We start from the raw sequence: 14,515 nt of genomic DNA on the forward strand, positions 1-14,515 counted from the left end.
CCCCCAAATCAGGCAGATACAACGGCTGTCGATGCTGACAAAGCTGTTGTTGATGTTGAAAAAACCCACAAGCGAGCACAAGAGTTGGACCAAGAAATTAAAAACATGCTGAAGAAAATTCAAGGTAAATCAATGCAAGCATTTCCTTCCATTCAAAAAGGAGCGTTTGCAGTATGGTCCGGGGCATTTTTGTCATGAAAACCCCTGCATTAGACAGTCAAATTGAATCAATAACATTTATCTTGTTTTATTCAGTTCTGCTAGACCGGCTGAGTGATGCGGGCTCCAGCGGCGGCACACAGCCAAATGAGAATGCAGCTAAAATGTTGGAGGATGCTAAGCGCATGGTGAACGAGATGGAAAGTAGGAACTTCACCCCTGAGAAGACCGCTGCCGACAAAGAAAGGGAGGAGGCTAAGAAACGTAGGATTGAAGTTTGCTTGCACATTTCAGCACTCAGGGAGAGTAGATCTCCACCAAGGCTTATACAGCCTTTAAAAGGAAGTAGTGTCAAAAGATAGAACATACAGATGGAAAATGGACCATGACCTTAAATTCTATCAAGTTGATTTTGTATCACAAGCTGTGACATCATCCGATGTTCTCGTCCATCTTTCAGTCCTGGACTACATCAAGGCTAATGTCAGTAAACAGTCGGACCAGAACGAGCTGACAGCGGCAAAGATGCAGGACCAATTAAAAGACTACGAGGCCAAGTTGAAAGATCTAGACAAGTCTCTGAAGGAGGGTATCGACCTAGTAAAGAAAGCCAACGCCCAAAATGGACTCAACGCTAAGGCTCTACCGGATCTTCTGGTAGAGACACATCAGCAGAATTGTGACACATACACATAGTATATATTCTATAAAAAGTATTAATACAATAGCAATAAAAACAATTCTGATTGTGATTATAAAAATACAATGCTATCTAAAAGTGAGTGTAATGTAGTAATGTTCCCCCAGAAACGCATCAATGACCTAAAAAAAGAACGGAAGACCGTAGAGGACCAAATGGCAATGGCGAAAGATGAACTGAAGAAAATAGACGATTTAGTCAAAGCACTATCCAGCAATAAAACGGTATGCAGCCTACATACAGGGCAATTTTCTGGTATTGTAAATATAATTTAACTTTTATTCACCTGTGTTTTCCCTCCATATAGGAATATGAAAAGTTGGCCGCTCAGCTAGATGGCGGCAAGACCGACCTGACCAAGAAAGTCAGTGACATTTCCAAAGTAGCAGCTAAAGAAGGCATTGTGAACGATGCCGAGGATCACGCTAAGAACCTCCAGAAGCTGTCTAAAGAACTTGAAGAGTAGGTTTGTTGCGCCCGAAACAGGCTATCATATTAGGCACACCAGCAAAGAAATTACATCATTTTTTATCATGCTGCTCCTTCGCAATCAAAGTGGTGATGGTCGTATTACATAGTATAAAGTAACTCTTATCACCATACATACTGTATGTGTTGCGTTTATTATTAATGTTGCAGTTTGCTGTAGTGTCCACTGCATCATAATGAAAGCTGTCCTGTCTTGCAGTTCAGTGAAGAACGCTAGTGCCCGTCCCGAGGTACGTAATGCCAAAGATGCCATTGACGCCTATAAGAACATCTCAGACGCCATAAACGCCGCTGAGGCCGCAGCTAAGGAGGCAAAAGATGCAGCTGAAAAAGCCTTAACTGTAAGTCATTAATTCTTAGTGATTTGTTAAAGAATTACATTGATTATTCACCATAATACTGTATGTCTCTTTATAGAATGTAAAAAACCAAAAACTGTCCCAAAGAGCGAACGACCTGAAAGAGACTGGTGCTGACCTTGTGCAGAATGCACAAGATGCAGCCCAAGACCTACAAAGTAATTGCACTTGTTATTTGGATTCCTCGCTGTAATATGAGCACTCACTCACTTGCCTTGTTATTTTCACCTTTTTTCCTTCTGCTTAGATACTGCCAACGTGCTTCCAGACATAAAGAAACGCCTGAAGAACGCAGAAAAGAAGAAGAAGGCTCTGGAGAGAGATCTTCTCGATGCAAAAACACAGCTGAACAACATCAACAGAGGTATCAGCAAGGTCGCTGGTGTCTGAAAGAGATATTTCAGTCTGCAGGAACTCATGATGTTCATTGGCTTTCTCTTTGTCAGATGACATTGGAGATATGATAGATGAAGCTAAGAGGAAGGCAGCATCAGCTAATGACTCGGCCGCCGACACCATGAACAAACTCATCGCCATGGGCAAAGAAATGGAAAAGATCAACATCATGCCCGGAAATTCCAACATCGGCAACGTAATGGATGACGTGGACAAATCTGGTAGAAAAGTTATTTTTATTTATTTATCTGTAATTATTTGCTGGATGTTAACCACAAAAATCATCTTCTTTCAGTGAAGAACTTGTTGAAGACCATCCCGTCACTCAACGATAAGCTCTCCGAAGTGGAGAGCTTGACTTCTTCACCCTTGACCAACATCACAGAGAACATCAAGAAGATCAAGGAGCTCATCGAGCATGCACGTGACGCAGCCAACAGGGTGACGCCCCGCTTTTGAGATGCCTTCTGTACTGCTCTGTTTTGTATTTTAACATGTTTCCATATTGCCCTCTAGATCACCATCCCGATGGCGTTCTCAGGCGACAGCTACGTGCAGCTGCATCCGCCCAAGAATCTGGAGGATCTGAAGGCCTACACAGATTTGTCGTTGTCCCTGCAGAGACCCGAGGGCAGGGGGGATGGACGACGCAGACGCAAGCAAGCTGCAGACAAGGGAGACATGTTTGTCATGTATCTTGGCAACAAAGATGTATGTTTAACCAACTTCTTCGTACGGATTAAGTTTTAGTTTCTGGATAGATGATGGGTGAATTCTTCCCACCGTGTTTTTGTAGTCTTCCAAGGACTACATCGGCATGTTCCTGAAAGACAATGTGCTACATGGCGTCTACAAGCTGAACGGAAATGAGAACTTGATGGAAATAGGTTACATCACCACATCTCCACATGAGAAAGCCAACTTTGATAAAGTCAACCTACAGAGGTACATTTGCTTGAACGGGGGGGGGGGGGGGGTTGCACACATTTGCACAGCTGAAGTGCTTGTTTGATTTGTTTATGATTTTTTTTCACCTGATGATTTTTTTCAATATCCTATAAAATGCATTATTAGTCTGCCCCCACACAGCAGAGAAAGGACAGGGACAGTTTATTAATAAGCATATTGCGAAACACAGCAGCAACAGAACCAATGTTGTAATAGTAGTACGAAGCATACACGCAACCATGCCAGCTACACGTAGTTACTAAGATACTAAGATATCTAAGAGCTGATGGCACATGAACAGGAAGTCAGACAAAAACGGCAACACAGGTTCTGTGATGGTACTAAGAGAATGTGATCCCGTGTGGCTACAGCTTATTGGTTTCTATTAGTGGTCATTGAGTTGGGAGTTCTGAAGACATCTTTTCTTGTGATTTAGGATTTATGAAGATGTAGAGATGATCCTCACAAAAGACAGCACATCAGACACTCCCGGCAAGCAAATTACGAAACAGAATAAAGGAGACGACTCCAAAAATCTCCTGAACCTCACGCCAGATGATGTGGTTTTCTATATCGGAGGCTACCCTTCTGGCTTCACGGTGAGCTCATGTCAACACACACTTGAAACAAAGATGCCAGCATATCATTTACTTCAATGTTTTTTCTTTCAATTTGAATTTGTCTTTGCTTCTTCCCTCCAGCCGCCAAATTTGCTCAACTATCCCATGTACCAGGGTTGCATTGAGTTGTACTCTTTAAACGACAAGGTTGTCAGCCTCTATCATTTCATACAGATAGAAAACATCAACAAGCAGCCTCCATGCAAGAGGTACCACTATCAAACTTGTCTATTTTATTTAAGGGTTTGGGTGCAGCTTCCTGGCTGCAGTTGCTGATACACAACATTGTGACCTCGAGTACTAACTGTAGCAGAAGTATCAGACCAACACCTAATTTAAGGTTTATGCCACATCAACCCAAAAGTGTCTGAACCATGCACACATGTGATCCTTGTGTTCATTTTGGGGGAGAAAAGAAGTCAATTTATTTCCTCCTGTGCAGGTATGTGGTACCTTTGGATTCCTACTACTTGGACGGCACTGGATATGGCAAAGTGAACATTGACAAGAGTCCATCAGTCCTCCTCATCGGCATGTCTCTCTTAACACATTCAGAAAACGGACTGCTTTTGTACATCGGCGGCAAGGTAAGTTCATTCTTGAGACCTTCAATTTTGTGTTTTTCAAGCATTTAAATCTCCCGTTTCCTCCTCAACGAAGGACGATTACTTTGCGGTGACAGCAGAGAAAGGTGTCGTTTACCTGCACAGCAACTTGCTGCAACAACCTGCAACTGCTTCCTTGAAATCATTCCCGGTAGGAGCATGCCTTAATTATTCATTTATTGCACTGAATTTAAAGAATCATTCTAATCATTTTTTTTTGTCAGGCGAACGACTGGGTGAATGTCCTCATCGTTATTACAAGCGCAGGGAAATTTACAGTGAACATAGCCAGTAAAGTGGTGGCGTCAGTCCAAGCTCAGTTCGACAGCAATGACTTTCAGGAGTATTATATTGGTGGTGCACCACAAGACTTGAGAGAAAAGTATGTTGGTCTCATTCCTCCCCGTTTACGTGTTAAAGACTGGCTATAAAGTAACGTGGCTGTGTGTTGACAGAAACAACATCACCATTCAAGCATTCAAAGGTTGCTTGAAAAATGTGAAGCTGGGCAGAAACTTCAAACTGATAGACGAGCAAGTGGGCATCAGCAATGGCTGCCCTAGAGATTTCCTGGTGAGACCACATCCGAGCATTACGAATGCCATTCTATGCATGTTACTCATCAGGCCATCTTCTCTTTCAGACCTCACGGAAAGCAGAGTTCAGCTTGGGGAGCTCTCTGTCTGCGGACCTCTCGGGCTTCAGCCTGGCCAATGATGTGACACTCTCACTGGGCTTCAAGAGCACCGACAACCAGGGTGTTCTCCTGCTAAACAAAGAGCTGGTGGGTCCCTCAAAGCAAATCACTGCCACTGAAGGACCAGCATTGTTCATGTTTGACCTTTTTTTGTCTTTATTTAGGGGAATGCACTTCAGCTGGCTTTAGAAATGGGCCATGTGGTTCTGTTCTTTAACAACAAAATGTGGACTTCTAACAAAAAATACGATGATGGCCAGTGGCATTATTTGACTGTCACCAGAAGAGCTGGCAGGTATGGGTACACTACTTTGAGTTAATCTGCAAATCTTTCTACAATTGTTTTATAAACTAGCATAAAATAGTCAAAGGTTGAATGAATATGACCTTTGACCAAGAATGGCAATGATGATCAATTAACCGATCCTTAGAATTCATTGTTGAGTAATGGCATCTTGAAGCAATTGAGACAAATTAGAGTGTCTAAAGAAAACATCAACATGATGTCATCATCTCCATTGAGGGAAAATGCGGTCACGTTCCCCCTCTAACTTTGACCCTAATTACCAAAAAATATCTTCCATTAGAAATCTTGCTTGACTTCTTGCTCTTAAGCAGGGGTCTCAAACTCAATTTACCCGGGGGCCACTGGAGTTAGGGTCTGGGCAAGGCTGGGCCGCATCAGGTTTTCAAAAAAAAAAACAAAAAACGCATTTATTAAAAACAGAAAAATATACAAACTTTTTCAGTGCTTTGGTTCCGATTTTCTACAATAAAAGCTCTGATAAAACATTCCACTGTTCTCAAATATGTTACTTTTTATTTTTATGCACAAAATAAGATTAAAAATAAATAAACAAATCAAGAATAAAGAAAATCAATCAATCAGTAATAAATAAATATAATAATAATGATAATAATAAAACGGCAAATAATAAAAACTTAAGAAACCACATATAGTTGGTGGGTAGACAAATTATTTTTTTCAGAGTAAAATGAACAAAGCATTATTAGAGCCCTGTAGACATGACAAAACACGACTATAGTCACATTTATACTCTTTTTATTTACAACTTTGCACAACTGCAGGGTCTTGAGACACATGCTAACTCGAGAGCTAGCGACCTAAACTATAGCCTTCAAGTTATTTTCTTTAAACTTAAATAGCCAAAAACTTACCACTTCCACACGAATAGGGAGGATAACTATTAACAGTTATTTAACCTTTAACATGAACATTAATCAAACGTAATAATTTTTTCTGAGTACATGATACCGATAGGTACATGTTTGGGACCCCTGCTCTTAAGGGAACAAGAATGCCAGAATGGGTTGATTGCCAACTGTCAAAGGTGGAAACAAAGATATACAGTACAGTACAGTATAGTGCAGAAATGCTCTAAAAGTAGTTGGAGGACTAATCTGGATCTGGCGTTTATATGGTCCTTTTGCCTTAACCTCCTTTGCCATTTTCATTCATATATACTGTACATAAACCACTGTGTTCTGACACTGACCAGTAAAAAGTGACAGAGTAACTTTACTAAGCTACCATCCAAAATTGATAGGGTTCTTGCAGTGATACGGTGCAGCCATCCTCAGTTCTTTGGGGAAGTTGCAATCCATGATAAGAAATATCACAAACAACCAAGGAGCATTAAGGAGTGGGACAGGAGGACACAAATGTTAATAACTAATATACCCAGTAAATCATGCTAGGCCCGTCCGTCAGAACATCTTAGAAAAGTCAGTTTTGCATCCTTTCCATGAAAAAGTGTGCTAATTGTTCCCATCAGGACAGAATTGATCATTGATGATGATGACATCGGTAGAGAAGAAGAGAGCAACAATCCCAACCTTCCAAACACAGGAGGCAGCACCGTCCTGGCACTCGACAACTTTAAAGGCTGCATCTCCAACCTCTACACCAGAAGGTGATTGTCAACGTGAAGATGTGCTCACCATGTATGGCCGTGTTTTATACGATGTGGTTCTTCTCTGCAGGCCCAGCCATCTATACAAGGCAGAGGACCTCACCAACTTCAAGGCGTCTGGAGACGTCCTGCTGGATGTCTGCACCAGTGACAGTCCTGTCCAACAGATGCTTGATCGCGCCCCCAAGAAGGTGAACATCAGGTCTTAGTGTGTCAGTGCCCTTGCAATGAACAATATGGGTGCAGAACATCTCTAAAGAAGGCAGGAGTCATGTGATCCACACAGAGGGGTGATGATGATCATTAGTTTACATATTATTGACCAATAGGAAAACATTATACTAAGGTATGAATAAAACAAACACACACACTTTTGTAGCTTTAAAAAAAATGATTATGAATAAGTTTATGATGATTATATCTTAGAATACCATTTTTTTAAGTGTTATTAAAAGGGTTATTTTTTAAAATAAAATAATTACAATAATAGAGGAGCAGAATAATTATTTAGGATGTATATAACTCTAATTATTACATTACTTTTATATATGTTTACATACAGTATGTCAGTAACATACGTACATTTATGCAAGTAGTAGTAATATACTCTTTTTAATTGTTTGTTTTTTTAGTTCATAAAATATTGATAATGAATAATAAAATGAAATAATTTATCTGTGTTTAGTCATGATTGTAATACATTTGACTTTTACTTTAGTTTTAGTTTTTTTTAGTATTTTACCATTTTTAATAAAATATTTTTATTTGATTTTTTAAGTCAAGTGCTATAGTAAGTTGTTTTGTTTAAAAGAATAAAACGTTAGTCGTAGTTAATATAATAATAAATAATAAATAATAAATAATAAATAATAAATAATAAATAATAAATAATAAATAATAAATAATAAATAATAAATAATAAATAATAAATAATAAATAATAAATAATAAATAATAAATAATAATAAAGACAGGTAATAAATATATGGTTAACTCACTGGCTGATTCTGTACGGTGTCCATCAGGTAAGTGCATCTTCCATTGTGCTCACTAGGGATGAGCATTTGTAGAACATCTTGCATTTATTTCACTAATTTCCTTCTACTGCCTTATTTCCAGAGATGAAGGAGAAGGGGGAGCCTTAAAGACCTGCTGACAAGAGTCTTACAAATAATAATGTGGCACAGTGTGTTTATTTGCATGAATTTATGGAACATCATCAAAAAGGAGCAGTCAACATGTATTTGTTTGCCTAAACTGCAGTCACTCATAAATAAGTCAAATCATCTCATGGTCTCTTTCTTCCATGGCTAACAGTCGTACACAAGCATGTTGTCTCATCAACACACACCGCCAAGAATCCTGCCCCTATTCTCCATTTCCTGTTTTTCACTAACTTACATCATCACTTTGATCACCACCATGTCATATGAAGGAAACCATAACACAACAAAGTACGACACTTGAACTCAAACTTCCATCACCTTGAATTCTTCTGTATCCGATTACACTGTGCGTTGCCCTAACACGGGATGAGCTGAATAAATGCTTCTTGTCACATGACTTCATAGATAGAATCCGTAATGGCTGCTTGACATCACATCGTGGTGGGATGTCAAAGACACCATGCAAAAAGATTAACCCATAAAAGTGTAAAACACAACTGAAACCAGATGTGTCATAAGAGAATAAAAATGTTTGTGTTTCTAGAATATGTTTTCATGTGTGAAGTCATGTCATATATACTAATAGCATCTCGATCATCAGAAATATTTATATTATAATGTATTACTGAATAAGATCATTACTTATTAAATCATTATTTACTATAACTGTACAATTACACATTTATATCATCCCCCAACAATAAAATTGGTAAACAGTACATGTTGAACACAGGAAGTGAACAAACGATCATGTTATTAATTTCTGAGACATGGAGAAGGCTCGTATTGAATAAGAGCTGCTCCCTTTGAGGCTAGTTGAATTATGTAAGTGTAATAGTGAAATTTGTTACTGTATATAAAACAGTAATGCATGTTCAAAAGAAAATAAAACATTACAATGATTAACGTAGAGAAATCATTATTATTTAAATTATTATGACATTAGGCCACTATCATTTCATGTGTATTAATGTGTAAGGGCCCCAAGGTTATATTAAGCGGCCCTTGAGGGCCTCTGCTCAAATTTGTGGCCCTCAGATTCAACCTCTGCCTCATGTTCTGCTGGCAGCACACAGTTGGCTGTCGAAATCATTGAATCTCAAACTGTGGTTCACCTATGACTCTGGTACACAACATTCATCTGGTGGTTCTCAAAAACAGAAGACAAATGCTGCTACTTGCTAAGCTTAACATTCTGAAGGTGATACGTATGTTTGAGAACCTTTGTTAATTCTTACTTCTCTAATATGCAGGACATGTTATTAAAGAGCCTGTTTTAATTTGTTTTCCGCTTGTGTTGTTTTTAAGGATGTCATGATACAACGGCTGAACGAGAGGGTGTCCGATGCGTGTGCGCTACCTGGCTTGGTGAAAGACGCTTATCACATGGGCGGACCTGTCAGCCGCTTGAGCTACAGCCTGCCACTACAGGTGCTTCAGCCCAGGTGAGTCCCGTCACAGTCATGGTATCTAAACAAGTCCCAAGTGATTCATGATCTTCTCTCCCCTCTCCAGGCCCCACTTCTCCATGGATGTCAGGACACGGTCTCCAGAGGGCCTGCTGTTCTTTGCTGCTACCAGAGGAGGGCACTCTCACCTGGCTTTGTACCTGTCAAAAGGCAGGATCAGACTGTCTGTAGGCAAAAACAATGAGATCTTCAACAGGGAGAAATACAATGATGGAAAGTGGCACTCGGTGAGTAGACGCATCCATTGTGCTGTTCCCTCTGCTGGATCTGATTGGGCACTGCATCACTTGACCCTGATGCAAGTGGAATGTAACAGCAAAAAAAATCAAAATAAATCATTCCAGCTGCACTTTTTTCGTCGGATGCTCTCTAAAATTGTATAGACTTTAGCTGCTGTTTCTAGTATGATGCTGATAAAGCATATTCTACACTATGACAATCATGATGTCAAACATAAATTAATAAATAAATTAATTACATTGAGCAATACCAGCCCAATATAAGACGCCAATATGAGAAAAAAGTCTAGAGATGTATACATGCAAACAGCTTCTCTCAAAGTGAGTCAGAGCTTTTCTTCCTTTCACTCACACACCCACCAGTGACCTGTCTCAATGGTTCATTCATTAATTCATTCATTTTCTACTGCTTTTTCCTCACGAGGGTTGCAGGGGTGCTGGAGCCTATCCCAGCTGTCTTCGGGCGAGAGGCGGGGTACACCCTGGACTGGTCGCCAGCCAATCACAGGGCACATATAGACAAACAACCATTCACACTCACATTCATACCTCTGGACAATTTGGAGTCACCAATTAACCTAGCATGTTTTTGGAATGTGGGAGCAAACCAGAGTACCCGGAGAAAACCCACGCATGCACGGGGAGAACATGCAAACTCCACACAGTGATGGTGGAATGTGTGGAATTGAACCCTGGTCTCCTAGCTGTGAGGTCTGCACACGACCCCTGTCTCAATGGTTGTTATGTTATAATATTATATTTTATATTTTTGCAATTTACCATCTGTTATTCCACTGATATTGAAATGTATATATAATATTCAGGGTGGTCTTATATTTAGGTCAATACGATGGTCTCATTGTAAAAGTAACATCTACTAAGATAGTGTCCAGATGTCAGCTGTTGATGTTTCCTGCAGGTAATGTTCAGTTTAGAGAAGAAGAAATTTCGACTGGTGGTGGACGGGATCCGAGCACAAGACGGTCAGTTGACTGTGGCTGATGTGGCCTCCATGAAGCACTTCATGCCACCTGTGTTGTTGGGCAGTGCCCCATACTACCTCCACAAAGAGTTAAAGGTACACACAGTAAAACTAACTACAGTTCATGTCACACCTTCTTCTACTCACAGATTTGTCATTTTTAACTTCTAGTCCAAGTCTCTGCCGAAGCAAACTGTGTCGGGCTGTGTCCGCAATTTCAAAATGAATGGAGCGCCCATGTTGTATCCATCCACGAACCACGGGGCCGGCCCCTGTTTTGAAGGCCCGACCCAGAGAGGGGCTTATTTCTCAGGGAGCGGAGCGTACGCCATCATCAGTGAGTTAGCACGCTTCAACAACACTAACACTGAATATAGACCCATAGATATGATAGATAGGATATTACATATGCTGTACATGAGGGGTGCTCTGATCAATGAGGCTAATGTCATTAAATGTCATGTCTCATCAATGTTTTGTATCATCACTGACGCCTAGTTGCTCCAATACTACATATAATCATTATGGTAATGGTAATGGTTTTATTTCATTTGAACATGCATCAGATTACAATTGAATGCATCACATAATCAGTTCCACATGTCCAAAAGGAGTAGGAAGAAACAAAGCTTATTAAATCCTACCCCTCCATCTGGTACTTTTACAATCAGTAACTGTTACATTTGTTCACTTCCTGCTTTCCATAATACAGTTTAAGGTTAAGGTTTTTGTTTTTTTTTTATAATGCACCTCGTACCAAAGTACGAGGTGACCATACAATGACATAATGTGTACCATAGTAGACTTAGACTTAATGGTTATCATTATCATTATTTATCCGTTAATTATTTTTGGAAAAAACACAAGTGAGGAAGCAATATTTGAACCACGATGCAGTGAGGGATGACTGTACTATAAATAACAATATTAATACTAATGAAATAATGTTATTTTTTTAAATTCATTATTACCGGGCGCTATTTATTCATTTATCTCAACTGGTTTGCTGTCTAAGGAGTAACATGTTGAAGCTGCACTACTGTGCATCCATGTAGAACGTCCTTTGTAATAATCTTAACAATAATATTAAAAAACAAATCCATTATGGCTTCCAGATGACTCCTTCGCCGTGGGATCCAGTTTTGAATTGCTGCTTAACATCCGACCAAGGACGCCCACCGGACTCCTGTTACACGTGGGTGACTCATTTGGGGCTCAGCCAGGATCGACCACTTTGGGTCACTATGTCAGCATTTACCTGCTCAATGGAGAGGTGAGGCCTGACGCTCTGAGTGAGGTGCATAATTTTTAGGGTCCAACAGATCATTTGGGAAGACATCTGCAGCTGCCGCTCTTGCAGTACAGTCATTTCCCCAAAGTAAACATAGTTGGCCTCATGTTTGTACTAAGAGTTCTAAGTAGGAAGTGTATAGGAAACAATGTCATGCTAACTTCCTTAGCAAGAGGCTCATTTTGCATCACCATTTGATTGATGGTCCAACACTCTCCTATGACTTTCAGGAAGTCTCTGCCAAGTAGTGAGATGTTGCACTACAGCAGGTGTGGGCAAACTATGGCCCGGGGGCCACATCTAGCCGGCCAAACTATTCGGCCCACCAGTTGCTTCTAAAGTATTCCATTTCAATTTTAACATACGTATTAGCTGGCAACATGACTTGTAAGTAGTCGGAGTCAGTCAATCTGAGACAACTTTTTGTGGTCTGACATTCCAAGTGCTCCTGAAAAAAAGGACATATCGACAAGCACATATCGCAGATTGTATGGCAATTTTACAGATAATGTAAGATAAATCATTACAGGTGGACAATCAAACACTTAAACTAGTGTGCATATAGCAAATATAGAGTCCATTTTGTTAACGCAACACAGCCGGCGGGTGAAAATGTTTGCCCATGCCTGCACTTGAGTTTAATCATTCATTCATTTTCTACTGCTTATCCTCACAAGGGTCACAGGCTTGATGGAGCCTAGCCCAGATGTCTTCGGGCGAGAGGCGGGGTACTCGCTGGACTGGTTGCCAGCCAATCACAGGGCACATATAGACAAACAACCATTCACACTCACATTCATATCTATGGACAATTTGGATTCGCCAATTAACTTAGCATGTTTTTGGAACCAACCACTCGGCCGCCGTGCAGCCCACTAGAGTTTATTCTGAACTAAAACACATCACAAGACACTAGTGACGCCATGCTATTACCTTCTTTTTTTAGGTGGTCGCACAAGTGAGCAATGGCAAAGGGGAATTCATGGCGTCCGTGCAGCCAAAAATGACGCTATGTGATGGAATGTTTCATAAAATATCCGGTAAAATGCCCTCATTCATTGTATAGTTGCATCCATGTAACTTACATATAACATACACATAACATGTTGTTATCCTCCAGTCATCAAGAGGAAGCACGTTGTTCAACTGCATGTGGACACAGTGGACACATACAAGATAGGACCACCGTCCTCCATCACCACCACCAGCAAATATCCCCTCTATGTGGGGGGCATTCCTGGTGAGTTGACTTTGACTTAACAAAAGTATTGGGACACCCAAAAGAAGTGAAATGGGAAGGTATGGTATGTTTATTTGTATAACCAGTTATATGAAGGAACATCTCATGGTTACATTTGCACAATTCAACATGTCTAAAAAGAGTAGGAAGATACAGCGCTCCTATTTTATCCTAGACCTTCCCCATGTTAATTTCCCATCTTCCCCCCGCTTCCAAGATGGCCGTGTTTCCTCCATATAGTGTCTGTCATAGAGTGACATGAAATGATATTTTGCAAATTATGGCCCAAATGACAACACACGCATCTGTCACACTCTGCAGCTGACACATCCTCGTCTTGGATGATGCCACCCGTCAACTCATCCTTTGTGGGGTGCATCCAGGACATGACTCTCAATGGCGAGTCAGTCTCTTTCGCCAGGTTGTCCTCCGTGTTTGGACCAGTCAACCTCAAAGAGTGTCCGGGTTGAACCACATGAGGCATCACTGCGTCTTTTTGGGACCACCTCCAAGCCAACCATGATGTGCAATGTGTTACCAAGACAGAGAATGTGTGTCTAAGATTGTATATAGTATATTGTGTGTGTGTGTGTGTGAGAGAGAGAGAGAGAGAGATGAATGGATGTATTTATTTCAGAATCATGACAAACACCAACTTGTCAAAACTCCTAAATATGTGATGGCTGTCAGTGTACATAACACAGCACTTTCAGAACATTCATGAAAGATATTTTATGTGTTGGTGCTTGAATGGAGATTAAAAATTACAATTGTTATTATTATTACAGATGAACCCAAACATTTATACTATACTTTGCTGTTGACGGTGCTTGTTTGATTTTCGTTTTTCCTTCTTGTCGCATGTTTGATTATGTCTGCTGCATCAGACATGGTATTGATTACATTTTCCATTTTGCATTCCTTTTGCATGCATTCTTCTCTAAGTGTCTGTCTGCGCCAAAAAACAGCATGTCCTGATTTAAGTGGAGTTGAAGACTAAAACCCAAGAATATCAACAAAGTTTACCTCTGAGTACAAAAAAAGCAAAACAATCGGATTTTAAATTTTTTGTTATGACTTGCATTCCTGTTTTGTGACCACTGGTTTTGTTTACCATTTTGTAATACCTCCAATTAAATGTCTTTATAAATCTCTGCCAAGGTACATCTTTGCATTAGTAGTTGAAATATATTAATTACTTAAATGAAGTACTCTTAATTCA

At 40.1% G+C, this 14,515-nt stretch overlaps 1 protein-coding gene across 1 annotated transcript in view; it reads left to right on the forward strand.

Moving 5' to 3' along the window:
• Positions 1 to 14,428, forward strand: part of LOC131126501 (laminin subunit alpha-3-like) — a 65,369-nt gene extending 50,941 nt beyond the window's left edge. The window contains exons 48-77 of the mRNA XM_058069120.2: positions 13 to 124; positions 256 to 423; positions 620 to 816; positions 967 to 1,083; positions 1,167 to 1,321; positions 1,548 to 1,689; positions 1,766 to 1,865; positions 1,955 to 2,071; positions 2,154 to 2,324; positions 2,399 to 2,544; positions 2,620 to 2,814; positions 2,900 to 3,048; positions 3,488 to 3,650; positions 3,753 to 3,880; positions 4,114 to 4,258; positions 4,332 to 4,427; positions 4,501 to 4,658; positions 4,732 to 4,849; positions 4,920 to 5,060; positions 5,138 to 5,268; positions 6,770 to 6,907; positions 6,978 to 7,098; positions 9,381 to 9,517; positions 9,588 to 9,768; positions 10,700 to 10,858; positions 10,934 to 11,099; positions 11,878 to 12,035; positions 13,000 to 13,093; positions 13,174 to 13,293; positions 13,615 to 14,428. Coding sequence (XP_057925103.2) covers positions 13 to 124; positions 256 to 423; positions 620 to 816; positions 967 to 1,083; positions 1,167 to 1,321; positions 1,548 to 1,689; positions 1,766 to 1,865; positions 1,955 to 2,071; positions 2,154 to 2,324; positions 2,399 to 2,544; positions 2,620 to 2,814; positions 2,900 to 3,048; positions 3,488 to 3,650; positions 3,753 to 3,880; positions 4,114 to 4,258; positions 4,332 to 4,427; positions 4,501 to 4,658; positions 4,732 to 4,849; positions 4,920 to 5,060; positions 5,138 to 5,268; positions 6,770 to 6,907; positions 6,978 to 7,098; positions 9,381 to 9,517; positions 9,588 to 9,768; positions 10,700 to 10,858; positions 10,934 to 11,099; positions 11,878 to 12,035; positions 13,000 to 13,093; positions 13,174 to 13,293; positions 13,615 to 13,763 — 4,272 coding nt within the window. The 3' untranslated portion in view covers positions 13,764 to 14,428. The remainder of the gene's footprint in view (positions 1 to 12; positions 125 to 255; positions 424 to 619; positions 817 to 966; positions 1,084 to 1,166; positions 1,322 to 1,547; positions 1,690 to 1,765; positions 1,866 to 1,954; positions 2,072 to 2,153; positions 2,325 to 2,398; positions 2,545 to 2,619; positions 2,815 to 2,899; positions 3,049 to 3,487; positions 3,651 to 3,752; positions 3,881 to 4,113; positions 4,259 to 4,331; positions 4,428 to 4,500; positions 4,659 to 4,731; positions 4,850 to 4,919; positions 5,061 to 5,137; positions 5,269 to 6,769; positions 6,908 to 6,977; positions 7,099 to 9,380; positions 9,518 to 9,587; positions 9,769 to 10,699; positions 10,859 to 10,933; positions 11,100 to 11,877; positions 12,036 to 12,999; positions 13,094 to 13,173; positions 13,294 to 13,614) is intronic.
• Positions 14,429 to 14,515: the final 87 nt, after the last annotated feature.

Source organism: Doryrhamphus excisus, linkage group LG6, assembly GCF_037039965.1.
Source record: "Doryrhamphus excisus strain RoL-2023G ecotype Guam linkage group LG6, RoL_Dexc_Guam_v1.1, whole genome shotgun sequence".
NCBI classification, from domain to species: domain Eukaryota; kingdom Metazoa; phylum Chordata; class Actinopteri; order Syngnathiformes; family Syngnathidae; genus Doryrhamphus; species Doryrhamphus excisus.